A 19,466-nucleotide genomic window follows, 5' to 3' on the forward strand; every position below is an offset into this window, starting at 1 on the left:
GGGCTCCCCCCAAGGTCTTAATCCAGAATGTCATGGGCTCCCCCATGATCTTACACCTAAGTGCCATGGGCTCCCCTCGTGGTCTTTAATAGGAAAGCCATGGGCTCTCCAGATGGTCTTATACCCGGTACCATGGGCTCCCCCATGGTCTTTAATAGGAAAGCCATGGACTCCCCCCATGGTCTTTCATGCAAATATCACATAAACAAATAACATAGCACATAGCATATAACCAACTAGCATACAACATATCATTACAACTAATGTACCACATATCATAAAATGGATCAGATTTGGTGCCTTAGACCTAATAGTATGGTGAGGAGACTCACTTGGCACTGCTGAAGTCTCGTAGACTCAATCCCACATTGCTGAAGTCCTGCAGACTCAACCCTAGCTGCTGGATGACAGATTCCCGATCTGTCAACATCACACAATACCCAATTAATAATTGGGCTCCACTACATAACCATAAATAACTACTTTGGATAATTACTACATTCCCCCAAAGCTCAGCTTATTCAAGCCTAAGACCCAATCCATAAGCCCAAAGTCAACTGAAAATCAAAACCCAACATATAGCCTAATTTGAAAAATTAGGCTTAAGCCTTTACATGGTCTTATTCTAATAAAGCCCTCAAAAAATAATAATAAAATTTAGGACTTACGAGGACCCCAAACGTTTAAACATACACCAATACACGGTTGAAAGATGTACTAAAAAATTCTACATAAATAATTATTCATTAAATTCTTTGAAGGTAGGTGATGAAGTTCAGATAACCAAGAAGACGTTTTGTCTCCTGTAAGTTACAGGTAATTCAATAGCTATATTCTCGTTGTTTAATCGCACAAGTGATGCTTCAAGGCTGTTTAATTAGAGTTTGATTCTTCTTGATGCTTATGTAATTTGTTTTGGTATTTATCTCGTAATTCACTAATTTGGGGGTTCCGATTGCTAAATCAACGTTTTCCTTTTAGTTTTTATAGATTGTTATCATTGAATATATCCAACGATTAAAGGTGCGTTGTTTTGTATTAGAGAAATTGTTGATTTGACAGTTGCTAAACTGCTTTTAGTTCTGACAAACAAGTCAACAGCCACCAAATGGTAGTCTGTTATGATATTGTTTAAGATTCTTTATAGAATGATTAATCACCGAAAATCAACTTGTTTATCGAATGAATAACAGAAAATTTAGTTCAAAGGTGTGCGGATTCCTATATTACAGTTGTATTTCTTAGTGAGGTAGGTGTTCATCAGAGTCCCTCGGTGGAACCACAAATAGTTGACTTTTGATATTAAAGACCAAAAGCTGAACTATGCTACGTGTTCTTGAAATTTGTAGAAAATTGAAATATAGGTGAAAATTTACAACCAGCAATAAAAGTACAAAGGTGTTTGCTCCCAATTTCTAACAAATCCATATCAAATTTATCCTGGAATTAGGATATGATATGGTATTCTTGTTTGCAGGAAATGCAAGCTGACAATTGGGGATGATATGAAGGAGCATAGTGTAATGCTTTATGCTATTCAAAGACTCCAATCATTTATAAAGTGTTTGTGTTAAAATGTACTTTAGGGCTTGGAATACTGCTATAGGTGACATGGGATATGCTCTTAGTAGATTGGAGATTGACCCTGACTTTTCAGACAATGAGTCATCTCCTGTTGGAGATGATAATGACACTCCTCAACCTTCATCAGAGAACAATCTGGAGCATGAAGTTGCTCAGCTTACAAAGCTGAGATCAGCACACCATAGAAGGTTGAAACAAGTTCTTCCACGGAGGCCTGAATTTCCAGTTTCTCCGGTGAAGATGTTAGCTGGTAGAGAAGGGAATTACTCTGGTAGAGGGAGGTTCACTGCAGCCGATCGCTGTCATCTTCTAAATAAATACTTTCCTGTTAAAGGTCCTTCTATAGTTGACCAGTTGACCACCCGGGCTTATGTCTCACAGTTTTCAGACGATGGTTCCCTTTTTGTTGCTGCATTTCAGGTATTCTTGTTTGTTTTCCTATCATTCAAGTTATCATATGATAATCAAATGACAAATCAAAATATGAATTTTCTTGTCTCACTAAAGTTTTTAAGGTATTTCATCCTTTGCTGGACTGGAAAACATTACTCCTGTTCAAGTATTTGGATTTCAAGTGTAAACATTTGTCCTCGAGTTTTTACTCTAAATAAAACTTATGCTTTGTAATAGGGAAGCCACATTAAAATATATAATGCTGAAAAAGGATGGAAACTTCAGAAGAATGTTCATGCCAAAAGCTTGCGGTGGACGATTACTGATACATCTCTTTCACCAGATAAGCGTTTCCTGGTGAGTTAAAAAAAAAAAAAGTGATTCGCCTAAAATGATTAACGTTAACAGATCCAGAAAATCCATCTGTTCTTGTTCATTAGTCTGTATTAGTTATTAAGATATACGTGCTGTTGTTGCTACTTGCAGGTTTATGCCACTATGTCTCCTATTGTCAACATAGTTAATATTGGATCTGCTGCAACAGTCTCATGCAAACATCACGGTATAAACTACATCTATCTTGTGACTAGTACTATGTGTGTTTTGCAGGCATGATCATAATAGTAAATGTAGTTCATGCTTTTATTTAATCAAGACTTTCATTCAAGTCTTCTTATGGTTAGAAAAAAAAACTTGTCCCACATAGCATATGGGGATATGCTAAAACTTGAATAAAGTTCAAAGGAGACTATCGAAAGGAGGGTTTGGATAGTTAATTACTCATTTTAATTAAAATTGTGATAAACTACAATTTATATTGTAATATAACCACCACCACCTGATTCATTTATTTTCCAGTGCAAAAACGTTGAAAGTTAATCTAATTATTATTACTACTACTATTAAGGGTTTATTAGTAAAAGGGTGGTTACCTGACAATGGTTAATTGGAAATTTGCAGGAGATCCATGAAGCTCTAGAATTTTCTGGTGATGATGAAGGGGGATATTCGTTTGGAATTTTTTCAGTGAAATTTTCTAATGATGGCAAAGAACTTGTAGCTGGAAGCAGTGATGATTCAATCTATGTTTATGATGTTGAAGCAAACAGACTTTCCCTTCGAATTCAAGCACATACGGTAATAGTAATACCCTTTTTTTAGCAAAATTTTGATTCTACAATCAGGTTGCTGTTTCAGAGTGCTTATGTTTTTTGACTCAAGTGCATGTGTCTATTCCTTTTAAACATGTAGCCAATACTCTTTGACCCATTTTCTTTTGTAATCTCTCTTTTATTTATTAAGTATTAAAACCTAAATACTTGCACATTCACATGGTATGAATTGCATGGATTATTAGAGTAACATATGTTGTTACATGATGCAGTCGGATGTAAACAGCGTGTGCTTTGCTGATGAAGCCAGCCATCTAATATATTATGGGAGTGACGATAATTTGTGTAAGGTAAATAAGAAACAGTTGTTTGTAGTTAGAAATCCTTTTTTTTTTTAGTAAATGGATGGGCAAATATATATATATATATATATATATATATATATATATATATATATATATATATATATATATATATATATATATATATATATATATATATTTTGGGACAGAAGATGCTTCAGATCAAAAGGAAAACCTGCTGGAATCCTGATGGGGCATCTGGAAGGAATTACGTTTCTTGACAGCCGTGGAGATGGTCGTTATTTCATTTCAAATGGAAAGGATCAGACTATCAAGCTTTGGGATATCAGAAAAATGTCCTCTAATGCCACACGGTATGCTAAATTAAATGTCCTTCCTTCCTTTATTTATTTATAAATTATAAATTATAATAATAATAAGAATGGGATAATAATAAAAGTATTTAAATTTGATATCAGGAGTCCAGGATTCAGGAACTATGAATGGGATTACAGATGGATGGACTACCCACTTCGGGCACGAGATGTGAAACATCCATCTGATCAATCTGTTTCCACATATAAAGGTCATTCCGTGTTGCGTACACTAATACACTGCTATTTTTCACCAGAATATAGGTAACAAATACTGTTGCTTTATCTTTCCTGTAAAGATCAAATATTTTTTATTATCTGCTACACTTTTCAATGTTTTATGTAAAATTTGCAGCACTGGCCAGAAGTATATATATACCGAATCACATGACTCCTGTGTTTATATATATGATTTGGTACGTATCACAATCTTTAAACTCCAATTTTTTTTTTTTTTTACTTACAAAAATATAAGTTAACAAGATGAATAAATAAATATAAACCAACAGGTGAGTGGAGCTCAAGTTGCGAGACTTGTGCACCATAAGTCAACTGTGCGAGACTGCAGTTGACATCCTCATTACCCAGTGCTTGTTAGTTCTTCATTTGATGGAGATATTGCAAAGTGAGATTTTCCTGCTCCTGGTAATGGAGACAACCTGCTTCCTGTTAACAATAGGCGACCCCGAAGACGACATTTTGATTGAAAATAAAATATAAGGATTTCATGGAAATGATTTGTTGTTCATTTGCTTTTTACACAAAAGGATTGTATATACAAGAATATAGATAATAAATCCTTTTTAGTTGAATATTTTGTATATGTAATATATTTTTATTCTAAATGTTGCTACTTTGCACATATGGCTCAGTCTTTTGTCTGTGGTGGGTTCTCCTACTTTGCACATATTTTCGACCGGTTTGATTCATTTGACCATTTTCAAGTTTAAAAAATAACTTATTATTATTATTATTATTATTTACTTATCTAACCATTTTCAACCTCGATAAATGTGTTAACCAACTAAACACATGCACACCATGAATTATATAGAACCTTTAACGCGTTAAATAAATGATATGACAAATCTACCATTTTTACTCCAACATTTTTAAACATTTATTCAGGAGATATAAATCGTACATTAAGCGCAGTTTAAATCAAATATACTTTGATTTTGGCACTCAATTTTTTTTTTTTTTTTTTTGAACCAGCAAATAAAATATATATATTAAAAAACCAACCTCTAGCAACTTATTAGAGGAGGAAGATGGGAATACGAAATGTAGGCAACCGTTTACAAACAGAAAAATTGGCAATTACACCATGCTAACCAATCAATGTTGTCTTTTTTACCCTTATTTTTTATCCACAGGTGAGTGATAGATTTGATAATGTCTACCTGCTTATCAGGGGACACCTGTTTATTTTTGAAGACTCTTTCATTTCTAGCTTTCCATATACTCCAAAGCATACCGTAACATATTCCCATGAACATTCTCCTTTTTTTTGAGCATCCGAAATGTGAATTTACAAGTGTGATCATGTCGTTTACTGTACCGAACTCTTCCATGGCAGCCCACACCATTGAAAGACCCCTTGCATAACCATTTTCGCATATTTGCGTCCAATCAAGGCATGGTCTGAACATTCATTGACATCCTCACATTGTTTGCATATTGGACTTTCCAAAGCTACCCCTTTAGAAAAGAGACCTACAGCAGAAGGTATTTTGCCCAATTTTGCCCTCCATATGAAGCAATTAACTTTAATTGGAACTTCCTTCAGCCATGTGAAACGTCCAATGTTTACATTGGGGTTAAAATCCAATTTTTTCCGAAGAACATTCACCGAGTAAGTTCCGTCACCCGTGAGATGGCACTTCCATGTCGCACCCGTGGGGGCAAATTCTTTGGATATCACCGAATCAATGGGGATGTCTTTTATTGATTTTGGCACTCAATAGTTGACACATTTTACACAGTTTAGTTACAGATTTGGTCCCACACACACATTTTACACATTGGATCATAATATATCACATATCATTCTTGCTACTCTTAGGTGGGCAAGGGTACCGGACCTCTCATTCAGCTAAATTTTGTTAAAAAAATTCAAGGAGTCTTTCAACAGAGTTTTACAATAACTATTGACTATGAATATTTTAAAAGCAAAAGTTATTCTATGTATATAATTGTAGTAAGAGGCCCACTATCGCATACACATTGACAGAATGACATTTGGTGTAAACTGCAAAATCGTAGTGAGCCCCACAACATGCTTGGCTTGCATTGCAGGTTTAAAGCTGAAAAGGAGACCAAGGCTGATGTAACGAGAAGAATTATTAGCCTTAAAATTCCATACACGATACATGCCTATTCTTCTAGTTCCAGTGCCCTTTGCTCTGGTTCTTTTTTTATTTTATGGTTTTTAGTTGTAACCCTTTGCTCTGGTTCTTTTTTTATTTTATGGTTTTTAGTTGTTTATCAATCCTGATGGACAAAAAATACCAATAAATGTACTTTCAATTATTTATGGGTATATTTGGGGAAGAACTCAACATCTAAAATAAATGAAGAAAAGAAACTTACCACATATATGAATTTTTTTATAGACCACTCTTGTAACGTACACACATGACTCAAACTCACCAAAATCCATATCGCTACTCACACAAATGACGAAACAATAGATAGACGATTGACCTACGCAATTCTAATTTTAGCTTGAAAACGAACCATACAAATGAATAAAAAATTGATTGATTTGTTCGAGTTTTATTAAATGTCAAAGGACATTATAAAATAAAATAAAATAAAATTATCGCTACTCACACAAATGACAAAACAATAGATATACGATTGACCTACGCAATTCTAATTTTAGCTTGAAAACGAACCATACAAATGAATAAAAAATTGATTGATTTGTTCGAGTTTTATTAAATGTCAAAGGACATTATAAAATTAAAAAAATAAAAAAATAAAAAAATAAAAAAAATTAGGATGTGTTTTGAGTTTTCCACAAGTAGTAATAGTAAATTAAATAAATAAAAACTAAGCAATTAATTATACCATGAACACTATTGAAATACAGGTCTAAAAACTAAAATGTAAGAATAGAATCATACAAACAAGAAAAAGCCAACGAAACTAAAACCATGCCTATTGCCAACAGCTCCCAATAAACTCCCATATGATCCAAAAGGTGTAGATTCGATTTTATTACCTCATAATATTGACTTTTTTTATGGATCAAAAGATTTATTATAAGAAAGATTTTTGCGACATTTATAATGCTCAATTTAATTGGACAAAGCAAAAAAAAAAAAAAAAGGATTAAATGAAACAAATAACAATTTATTTTTGTTGATTTGTTTGTTTTGTAAATCTTCCTTTTATTTGTTTTTATTAGAATATTGCTTTGCGAAAGAACAATTTATGTAATCTAAATACAAAATAATTTGTATTGCTATGATTAATAAACATTTTCAAAATACAATGTTCTAAAAATAAAAATATTGTATCAGTAACTTTTACATTTAGTTTAAAAAAGTAACAAAAAATTTCTTCTATTTATTAATATATATTTTATAATTAATTACACAATCTTAAGAATGATGTGTTTTTTAAAAATGTTTATTTTCAGAACTTTTGAGTATTTATGTGCCATTTAATAATGGTATTTGAAGTTTGAACACATGAGTTTTCAGAACTTTCGAGTATTTATGTGCCTTTTAAGAATGGTATTTGAAGTTTGAACACATGAGTATCCATAATAGGATAGTTTTTTATTGCGTTTTTTTTTTTTTTCATAAAAGAAGTTTTAAATGGAAAAGCTTAAAATAAAAATAAAATAAAAACTTAATAGAAGAGCTTTTTCAAATTGATTTTTATGAATTGTTTAAATAAATTGTAAATTTTCAATTGTTTGAAAACACATGATACCCACACACAATTTTCAATTTTTCATAAGACCGTCTCAAATAAGAGGTTTTTAGAAAAATGAAAAATATTAATAATCAATTCAAACATTATATTTTATTAAATGTTTTTTTTGTTAATAATATCAATCATTAAATTCTACTAAATGTTTTTAAAATGTTTGAATACATGAGTATCCATAATAGGATAGTTTTTTATTGCGTTTTTTTTTTCATAAAAGAAGTTTTAAATGGAAAAGCTTAAAATAAAAATAAAATAAAAACTTAATAGAAGAGCTTTTTCAAATTGATTTTTATGACTTGTTTAAATAAATTGTAAATTTTCAATTGTTTGAAAACACATGATACCCACACACAATTTTCAATTTTTCATAAGACCGTCTCAAATAAGAGGTTTTTAGAAAAATGAAAAATATTAATAATCAATTCAAACATTATATTTTATTAAATGTTTTTTTTTGTTAAATTCTACTAAATGTTTTTAAAATGTTTCATTTTCATTGAACATCAAACTCAAATCAAAATGACATTTTCATTATACATTAACCACTATAGTATAAAATATTGATAAAACTATGTTTTTTTCGTGGTCAACTATGTACTTAATCACAGACCACAATCTACAATCAGCGGTGAAAACAAACACATAACCAAGAACGTTGAAAGTAACATAAATAACATTAGGTCCGAAATCCGAAACCATCAACAATCACTATAAAAAACTTGTATGTATTCATTTAAATACTACTAATATTTTTACACATCTATTTAACCAGTCTCGTATCCAAAATATGTAAATAACTTTAATGCGATCATGTATTGTCCCAAAGAAGACATAAATTGTAAATAAGTTATAAACGGAATCCATATTTCAAAAACCGACGTATATTTATATCTGGAAAATTTCGAAATATGGATTTTATTTGCAACTTATTTAAAATTTGTATTTTCAAGGCAAAATGATACAATATTATATTGCAAAACGATGAAATGACTTAAAAAATATATATTTTTGACTTGACATAAATGATAAACCTTTATAATTCCCATTTTAAAAAAAATCAATTAAATTGGATGTAAAAATAAATGAATAAAAAATACTTTTAGTTTAATAATATTTTATTTTATACGAGATTGATTAGAAGTAGAGTATAGGAGCAATTTCCAGTTTTACCCTTTCCATTCCATGCATTGTGATGTGGGTCGGGTCTTCTGCGTACCGGCTTCGATTGGGCACGGCGTCTGAACCGGCGGCACCATGCAGTTGTACTGTAAACAAACTGAACTGCTCAGTGGAATCGCCGCCATCGGATTGATCGGCACCCCCGTCAAAAAGTTATGCTGCAGGTACAACAACTGTACGTTTCCGGCCATTAACCGGTCCATCAAAGTCGTCGGAACAGAACCAGTGAACCGGTTGTTGTTGAGGTAAAGATTCTGAACTGTTGAGAACAGTGGAGACACTTGTCCGTACAACATGTTGTGGCTAAGATCAACAGTTGGGATTGCAACCTCATTGAATGGCTGGACCGGACCGGAAAAAAGGTTTCTCTCGAGTTGGAGGTTGGTTATCGGGAAACTGAAAACGCAACTGGGGATTTGACCGGTGAACCGGTTGAGGCTTAAATCTAGGAAGTTCAACCGGTTTAGTTGGGGTAATAAAAGGTCAACCGGACCGGAGAAACTGTTCCAGGAGAGAGAAAGGTATTCTAACGAAGAAGGGAGTGAACCGGGAGGTATCGAACCGGAGAGGTTGTTGTGTTTAAGGTCTAACCGGGTTAGAGTCTGAGAAACAAACGAAGGTATTGAACCGGACAGATGGTTGTGACAGAGAACTACGTTAGCTAATGCTGGTAAACTTCCGATGGCCCAAGGAACACTTCCGGTGAGCTGATTGTAACTGAGATCAAGTGTTCGTAGCCCTTGAAGTTCACCCAAAGTCGCCGGTATCTCACCGGAGATAAAGTTCCGACTAATGCCTAAAAACCGGAGTTTCTTCAACTCTGACAATGTTGCCGGCAGTTTACCCATGATACGACCGGGAACAACGGTAAATTCAGCGAGATTCGTCAACTTCCCGATAGCCGGATCAAGACGGCCGGAGAGACCAGGGGCACCGGCGCGCGGATCTCCAAGGTTTAAAGCAACAACTCTGTCACCGTCGCAGAAAACGCCGGCAAAGTTGCAAGGATCGGAGGTGAAATCCCATGAAGAAAAGAAATTAGAACCAGGCATGTCTTCAAGTGATTTTCTAATCGATTGTAAGGCTAAAAAATCAACAGGTTCCAAAATTGCAAAAGAAAATCGAATTTCATGAACAATAATCAACAAGTTTATCATAACCAACACCAACATTGTGTTCTTCATGATAAAAAATAAATGAATGCAAAAAATCACCTAGAAAGAGACTATAATCAACAGACAACAGCACAGGCCCAGATAAAAACAACAAAGGTTGAAATCAAGAACACAAACTCAAATTCAGAAAAGAAAAACCACACACACCAAAAACAAACACAGAAAAAAACAACAAAGGTCTAAATTAAGAACACAAACCCAAAAATAGAATGGATTAGGAACACAATATTCAGAATCACAAAACTGGGTATAAGAAAGAATATACAATCGATTAGATCAAACCAGCAAAATTAGAAGAGGAAGAGGGAAGATGATACTCGAAGTGTACTGGTTTGAGAAAATGGAAGAGAGCTTAATGGCGATTTCTATAGATGATGGTAGTGAAAGAAGTGATGATACCTGAAAAGCTGGTCTATGTGTGTATGTGTGTTTGCTCTACGGTGGAAATCATTAATTAATTTATTAATTAAAAATAATTTTTAATTTGTATTTGGGTAGGCTTGGGAAACTACCAACGGTTGTCCGAGCCTACGTGGGAGGTTCGGATGTCAGGTCAGATGCCGTTTGTGTTTTTTTTTTTTTTTTTTTTTTTTTTTTTTGCCTCGTCATATTGGTTGAAGCTGTCACACACGTTGTAATCATCCGTATTCCATTGTATTTTCCCACTTGTTTTAGATTTTACTTTTTACTTTAACCAAAGATATATACATACACGTTAATCGTATATAAACAATTTTTTATAGATATATTCAGCAGATAAAAACTTATCCACCAAGAAAATATTACGTCTTTTTTTTTTTCGTAAAAAGTTCTAATCCTACTTCGGTCGTTTCTCTTTGGTAATAATTATTTAATAGTAAAGCATATCTACATATTTATTAATTTTAATTATTAAGAGATATAATAAGGTGCTGTTTGGTAAGATCTGAATTTTTAAGATCTAAATTTCTAAGAGGATCTGAATTTTTAAGATCTGAATTTTAAAAATGTTGTTTGTTTAGAACCTCTGAATTTTTGTGCTTCATTATAAAAATGACCATTTTACCCTTCTGTATTATTTTTTGCAAAATTATAAAAACACCATACAAAATCCAACTTAAACATAAATCAAAATTAACAATCAAACCTAAATATTTGAGAAATCTATCCAATTATAACAATCAAAATTGTTTTGTTTTAAATTGTATGCTAATATTATCACATTACATAAATTGATGTTAACATATCTACATACAAATGCACAAATCCAAATGAACTTAAAAACTGCAACAATACATCAAAGAAATCAGAGTGAAAATTGCATCCATTATCACCCTCATCTTGATAGCATCTTGGTCATTATCAATCACCTATATCAACAAAACAAAGAATACATCAGATTTTATCATCCACATTGAACATTTTAAGATAGAATATTAACAGATCTACATACAAACAATTGTTATCATCCAAGGTTTCTTTCCACATTGAACATTTTAAGATAGAATATTAACAGATCTACATACAAACAATTGTTATCATCCAAGGTTTCTTTTCTGCAAAAAGATTCAAGACAGAGAAATTTAAATAAATCATAAGCTGAAACAATTTCATTTAGGCATTTCATCGAATGGTTTATATACACACCTAAATTTCATCGAATGGTTTATATACACATAAAATAAACATGGGAAAGAAGCTATAGCTGATAAATCAAACAAAATCAAACCAAAATCAGCAACATTTCATCAAAATCAATCAAAAATCAGCAACATTTCATCAAAATCAATCAAAAATCAGCAACATTTCATCAAAATCAAACCAAAATCAACAATATCTCATCATAATCAAACCATATTTCAAACCAAATAAATAATTTCAGCAACATTACCATAAATTCAACAATTTTAGAGCCGACTACAAGCATTTCAACAAGTTTTACAATTGATTTCAAGGCCATTTCACTGGTTTCAGCATGAAAATCAAAAGAAAACATGAGATTATAAAGAAGAATACCGATTTTAAGAAGATTAGGTGTGTTGCGGCTGTGCCAAGTGCTTTATGACGGGGATGCTCAACGGAGGAGGTGTGCGGCGACCTGAGGGATGCCGAAGTCGATCCTTTGACGTCTGAGATGCAGGGGTGGAGCACAGCTAGAGCCGATGACGGCGGCGATTGCAGGGAGGAACGGAGAGGACACCTGCGACGGAGATGGCACGGAGGAACGGAGCTTCAACGGATGGCGATGGAGGATTTGGCAGTGTGCATCGATGAGAAAGAAAAAGGTGGAGGCGTGGTAGAGAGAAGAAAAGAAAGACGTGAACTAGGGCAGTTTTGTAAAAAAAAAATTCAGACGAGGATATAAGTCTGAAAAATTAAGAGCCTTTTATCTTATTCAGATGTATTTTTTAAGAGGTTACCAAACGAGCTACATCTGAATGTTTAAGAAGTTACCTCTTAATTTTTCAATTAAGAGGTAAACAAACGGGACCTAAGTCAAACATTTTTATTATCCATCTATTATAATAAATGTCAGTAACTTTTAATCAATGTTAAGACAAATAACAACTTGACAAGTTATACACATATGTATATACAAGTTAGTACCATCGTTAATTATTGCATTTAGTTTTAGTCTTAAAATATTATAATTGTATAATTGGTTCTAGTTTTTTCATACACACAATAAAGTTAAGAGAAATGGTAAATTATATTATTTGTCCCTCGTGCACAAGTCAGAAATTGTATTTAGTCTATATTTTCAAAATTAACTCGGGCAGTCCTTGGTTGTTATTTTTCTTGCACGGTTAGTTCCTATAGACGTTAACCATTAAATTCTCCGTTTAAGCTCCCCACGTGCCTTGCACGCAGGGGCATTTTCGTCTTTTCAGGGTTTGTATACATGAACCATTTTGGCGTGACTTCCAAAAACGATCATTTTTCATTTCATCCTCCAACCTTTTGCATTGCACAAGAAAACCCTAGTTTTTTACGATGGTAATTGGAGGATTAGGCAAGAATGGGAGGAATATGACCTCCAAAGCTTATAGAGTAAAATGTTATACATACTCAATTGATAATCCATTATACGATCCTAAAAGGTGTATATATATATATATATATATATATATATATATATATATATATATATATATATATATATATATATATATATATATATATATATATATATATATATATATATATGGTTTTGCAGCTAACAATCCATCTATGTTCTCGATACGATTCCGCTATGGTGGAGTTTTTACGAAGTTTCCAGGACGCAAATACATCAAAGGGAAGATGAAATATATTGATGACATTGATAGTGACTTGTTCTCGGTGCATGATATGGATGAGATGATGGAATTGCTTGATTGCGTGGAACCAGGTAAAAGTATTTACTACCATTTCAAATGACCAACATGGGATTTAGATTTTGGGTTGTATGCTTTGGGTTGTGACGAAGATATAAACCACTTTAGGTCATACGTTTATGAACACAAGGTGATAGAAGTGTACACAGAGTTTTGGGAAACCAAGTTGCATGCGTATCAAATGTCCCAAACCCTGCAAAGATAGAGATACACGAAATTCTTGAGTCCCTTTGTCGTAAAAGGTTGTTTTTGACATGGTCAAATTCAGGGGATGGTCCTAGTGAAGAAGCCCTTGTTTTTTAGAATGTAGAAACTATGGACCAACCCACTAATACATTACCTGAAACAACCTTGGAACAACCCCCTGCTACGTTGATTGAAACAGTTGAGTCAACCCTTGCCTATATGCCAAGAATTGAAAGCCCTTTTACTTAACCAATGATGGGAAGCACATGTCATGATGTTGATGTTTGGGATGATACATTTTGTGACATCCCCATTTTCACGGCCAGAAAAGACCGATTTGTTTATGCTTGTTTTTAAAATCAGAGTACTCTTTTAAAGAAAACAGTTGCGGAATTTGTTCCCAAAACAAGATATGATAATAACTTATCAAAACATTTCTCAAAGAGAATGTATTTTCATTTAATATAAAACCTCGGGATGTCATGTTCCGATACAGACATATAAGCATAAACAGAACTTACATTTAATTACACAATTGATTTATATCTCCTTTAAATCTCTCTGTGAAATATGTCTTCGTATTAATACCTGTGATACAAAGAAAACTGAGTGGGTCAGGCTAATTTTGATTTTATTTTTAATATATTATAAATATATTACTTTTAGTAGGCCGGGACAGGAAAACTCCGTTCGAAATTCATAACTCCTTCATCTGAACTCCGTTTTTGTCTGTCTTTTTATCGTTGGAGTAATATTAATGAGATCTTCAATTCTAATTGAGAAAGTTTTGGCTAAATATCACTTGACTTCAATCTCGAGTTTCGGGCTGCATACTGCTAATGCTGAAACTTCGAAAAATCATAACTTCCTCATACGAAGTCAGATTTAGACGTTCTTTTTATGCACGCTCTCGGTTTGACGTATTCTACGACTTTCATTTAGATTGCTAAGGCTAAATATCGGTCTAACGTAAATTCACTTTTTACGTCGCGCTGTGTCGTGTCGGTTCTGTCGCGAAACTTCGACAGGTCATAACTTCTTCGTTATAACTCGGATTTCGGCGTTCTTTATATGCACGGAAACCTTGTAACATATACTATAACTTAATTAAGATTATTCCTTCAAAATAATCTTCCATCAAAAAGTCATTTTTGACGCTTAACGTCTCTAATTGACTAGCCCGGATGAAGGTGAAGCTAGTAAAAAAAGGAAGAAGATAAGAGATTTACAAAGTGCACACAAGAATGAAGCAACTGCTTTCAAAGATCCATTTTACATCCACCAGACTTTTAGCACAACCAAAGAAGTTAAACAACAAATTTATCTTCATTCCATACATAGTAGAAGGGAGGTAGACTTCGTCAAGAATGATAAAAACATGATTTGAGTGGTTTGTAAAGGGACAATACCAAACCTTGGGATATTAGAAACAGGTGGGACCAGCAAAAGTAATGACAAAGTGGGACCTAGTCAAAAGAAAAAGAAAGTCAAAGATGGTTCTATTCATAAATGCCATGGGTCCTACTAGTGAGTAAGTGGAAAAAAGACACTAACTGGACTGTTAAGACATATGAAAGGCAACATACATGTCTTTAAACAAGGAAAATTAGGGCATGTAACTACAAGTTTCTCTCTGAACAGATTATTGACACAATGGAGTCAAACCCAGAAATACCACTTTATACATTACGTGAGATGCTTGAGAAGAAATACTAAGTTAGGTTGTCTGACATGAATGTTCATAGGGCAAAAACAAAAGCCCTAGAATCAATTAGGGGAGATTTTGTTGCTCAGTACTCGTGTCTAGGAGACTACTTACAGGAGGTGCATACTAGAAATCTAAACACCACAGTGAAACTCCAAGTGCAAAGTAAACCATGTTATCCATCTGAGAGCAGTGTATTTGAATGGGTATACATTTGTCTTGGTCCACTGAAAAGTGGATTTGTAGCAGGGAAAAGAGATTTACTAGGGCTTGATGGTGCATTCATGAAGGGTCCATACCATGGTATGATCCTGATAACAACGCTATGTGCATAATCATATTTTTGTAGTTTATTAATGTTTGACAATAGTTAATTGTATGCTTATTACTTTGTTTGACATAATAATTCAGGGTTTAAATGGGAACAATTGCACATACCCTTTGGCATATGCAGCTCTTTTTAATGGCGTGGACTCTCGATCACTTATGTGTCGTGTCTAACATGTGTACGCGCCGCATGAAATATCACCACTTTAAATATAACAATACATTGTCTTACATGTCGCATATCCCTTTGCCTACGCATCGAGTTCACAAAGTACATTACCCTTTTCAATACTTAGAGTATTTTCAACAATTCACCAACTCCGTTCTCGTTAGAAATACATGGCATAGTATTTCACTTGTCTTATCATGTAACATCCCAAATTTGGAACAAAAAGTAAAGGGTGCTAAGTGTAAATAAAGGAAGGGACTCGACGAGTAGGCATGCTTACTCGCCGAGTTGGAGCGGGATTTGTCGCGGGTTTAAGTGGCCAACTCGCCGAGTTGACGGCTTGTACTTGACGAGTTGGTGCTGAAGGGAGAAAACCCTAATCCCGGGGGGTTGTGCCCTATATAAAGCACATTATAACCCACCCTCATCCTCTTTGCTACCCTTTTTAGATCCAGAAGCCCTAATTTTGTTTGTGAGAAGACTTAGAAGCAAATTGGTGTTATTTGTGAAGGGATCTTGAAGATCAAGAAGCTTGGATCAAGGAGACTTGAAGAGATCCGGATTATACTTCAGTGGGAGGTCATTTTGGAGGTAAGGAATCGTTATCCTTGGCCTTTTCCTTTCTAGTTCTATTTTCATGGAGTTTTAGGGTTTGGTTGGAGAAATATTGATGAGATCTTGAAGCATGAGTTAGATCTGGAGTTGAAACTCCATATCTGAGTTCTATATGGATCATTGATGCAGAAAGCCTTTCTAGTTGTTATGCAAAAGCCTTTCCCCAAGAGTTAAGTCCCTTTCTAGTAGGGATGAGCAGTTTTTCCCAAATCCCGATCCCATACCGGAACCGGTACCGAACCGTACCGAATTTAAAAATATGGGACGGTACTTGGTACTCAAAATACATGAAATTTAGGAATCGGTACCGCCGGTACCGGTACCATTCCCGATACCGATACCGGTGATGTTAATTCGTTTCGGTACTCGGGATTGATTTTTGACCAAATTCGGTTTTCGGGAAATCGGGAACGGTACGGGTCGGTACCGGTTCCGTCTCACGCTCATCCCTACTTTCTAGCTTGGTTTTTGGCATTATGGGGCAAGAAGCACGTAAAGGTAGCAACTTTATGTTGCTAATGGACCTTAGAGACGCAGATCTATTGTTTGGAGCAAAGGAGTAGCTCTGTGACTCGAGATTATGGGAATGCACGTATGGACTCGACGAGTTTGGGAGATGACTCGCGAGTCGAGCTAGAAATCAGACATTGAGTCGCGTAGTAACTCGGCGAGTCGCATGGGTGACTCGACGAGTCTTATGATGATGAGCTTGGACTCAACGAGTTGGAAGAACAACTCGGCGAGTCTATTGAAGATTGTCGTGAACTCGGCGAGTCTATTCTTGGACTCAGCGAGTCTGTTCGCAGAACCTAACCTCTTTCAGTTAAAGCCTTAGATTAATGATTCGGTTGGGGACTCAGTGAGTTGGCCAGGATGGAACTAAGAGATCGTTGGAGTCGACGAGTCTTGGGGCGACTTGTCGAGTTAAGTCGTGCTATGAGAGTTTTCTAAATATGAGAACTCGGCGAGTCGATGGGTTGACTCGGTGAGTAGAGTCAATCAGGAAGGTTGAATTTGATTGAGGACTTTGAATTTGACCTTCAGGGGTATTATGGTAAATTGGATATTTATGTCAACGGTTATTGATGGATATAGGTGTTAGAGTTTGAGGCGGTGCTTCGGGATTATGCTCTTGTGATTCGGTTCGGCAGTTGCAAGGTGAGTTATCCTCACTATATCGACAGGGTCTACGACACCAAGGTCGGCCCTTTATCGGATGGAAATCCGGGTATTGTTTGTTATGTTATTGCTTTGCTAGATCTGTATCCTGGTATTTAGGATGGTGTTATGTTAGTGACTTGGTTAAGGTCGGTACCCGGTATATAGGGTAATGTTATGCTAGTGGCCGGTTAGGTCGGAATCCTGGTTAGGATGTTGATATGCTATGTGATCTGATAGATTGTTGTCTGGTTAAGGATTTGTTATGTGATTAATTGTTTTATGTGCACATGGTTGTTTGACGGGGGTCGGGTTGAGGCGAGTCCTGCTTTATGTTGTAGGCCAATATACCCAGGGCGGACCAGATATTCCGAAGGCCCAGTGAGCAGTCCGGATAGGCTGAAGGCCCCATGAGGGCGGACCAGATGTGCCGAGGCTCGAAGAGTGGACCATGCTGACTGAAGGCCCGGTGCGGGCGGACCAGTCATACTGTAACTTAGAGAGTGGACCAGGTTGATTAAAGGCCCGGTGCGGGCGGACCAATCACACTGTAGACTCAATATACATGGCTAGACTCGGAGGGTGGACCAGTCCCATAGTAAACCCGGTGTGCATGGTTGTTCTATTTGTGCTATGTTATGAGTATGTTTATGTGTGGTTGGTATTTTGGGGGTAACTCACTAAGCTTTCAGACTTACAGTTTAATGTTTTGTTTCAGGTACTTCAGGAGATCGTGGCAAGACAAATGCGTGATCGTACTGCTCCTCATGTTTTATGATTTATGTGATATGGTTCTGGGGAATACTCTGATGTTTAAACTATTTTGAAACGAATGTATCAACTTAATGATTTTTGAATGAATTAAAATGTTTTAATTTTGCTCGAATTTTATGGTCGTTACATATCAATAAGTTATATTTCTCATAAATTACACATATGGTCCTTATGGTTTGGGCAATTTGTATGTTTGGTCACTAACTTTTTTTCTCATTTATACGTTTTCCTAAACTTTATTTTGTTGCGCATTTCGTCTCTACTAGACGTGAAATAAACATTATACCCTTATCTTTTTTATATTCATTTATTTTTAAATAGTTTTTTAGTCATTATGTAAAGAGTTAATACTTACACTTCATCGGTCTCATCCCCACCCATCCTACTCCCTACACCCAGTCACCTTACAGAAGATTAAAACCGCATAGGATGTTTTAATAGCACAATATTGGAGGCTTTGGACCTTACTTTCAGTCGCCACAGTTCTTGTGTGTTTACGGAAATTAAAACCATATCTTGGATGATTTTGAGAATGTATAACACAACATCTAGGATGTTTTAACAACACCATATCGGAGGCTATGGACCGAAAAAATGAAACAACATCATGGATATTAACACAATATTGGAGGCTTCCATATTGAACACGAATTTATGCAAAAACTTACCAAAATTGATTTCGGATATCATAACATATAGGAATCAAACACATCTAGAAGATATGAGATTTACAACATAGAATCTCGTGACTCCAAATCTGTTGTAGAACTTCGAGATTTGGGTGTAGAACCTAGGATATCAAAATAGATAGAAAACCTGCAAATCGATTTAGAACGTTGGTATACAACTCTATAACGACATCAGTCTCCAGTGAAAAAGAGAGGAACTAAGGGGAGGTTGTCGGAGGTGAAAGAGTACGGTGAGATGATTAGTAAGGCCGGTGGTGGTTGTGACGGGCCTCCAGAGAGACTGGGGCGTAGTGTCATCGACAGGATGACTTCTAGAAGAAAAATGAGAACTTTTGTTCTTGACTTCATCTAATTTACTCTAGATGATAATAGTATAACAAATTGTTAAAAATACATAATTAATGGTAAAATAATATGTTT

The 19,466-nt window shown here is 34.8% G+C and overlaps 2 protein-coding genes across 2 annotated transcripts; one reads left to right on the forward strand and one right to left on the reverse strand.

The window, feature by feature from the left end:
- Nucleotides 1-682: 682 nt before the first annotated feature.
- Nucleotides 683-4,627, forward strand: LOC145017597 (transducin family protein / WD-40 repeat family protein). The gene is given in 11 exon segments (XM_078975595.1): nt 683-816; nt 1,478-2,004; nt 2,215-2,334; nt 2,464-2,519; nt 2,521-2,539; nt 2,938-3,114; nt 3,362-3,440; nt 3,591-3,765; nt 3,871-4,029; nt 4,121-4,181; nt 4,275-4,627. Coding segments are annotated over 10 exon segments (1,473 nt in total). The 5' UTR covers nt 683-816; nt 1,478-1,575; the 3' UTR covers nt 4,473-4,627.
- A 3,795-nt stretch (nt 4,628-8,422) lies between these two features.
- LOC145017733 (uncharacterized) lies at nt 8,423-10,489 on the reverse strand. Its single transcript, XM_078975706.1, has one exon. The coding sequence runs from the start codon at nt 10,074-10,076 to the stop codon at nt 8,880-8,882; it is 1,197 nt and encodes a 398-aa protein (XP_078831832.1). The 5' UTR covers nt 10,077-10,489; the 3' UTR covers nt 8,423-8,879.
- Nucleotides 10,490-19,466: the final 8,977 nt, after the last annotated feature.

The sequence above is a fragment of the Lactuca saligna genome, chromosome 9 (genome assembly GCF_052625555.1).
Source record: "Lactuca saligna cultivar CGN05327 chromosome 9, ASM5262555v1, whole genome shotgun sequence".
Taxonomy (NCBI): Eukaryota; Viridiplantae; Streptophyta; class Magnoliopsida; order Asterales; family Asteraceae; genus Lactuca; species Lactuca saligna.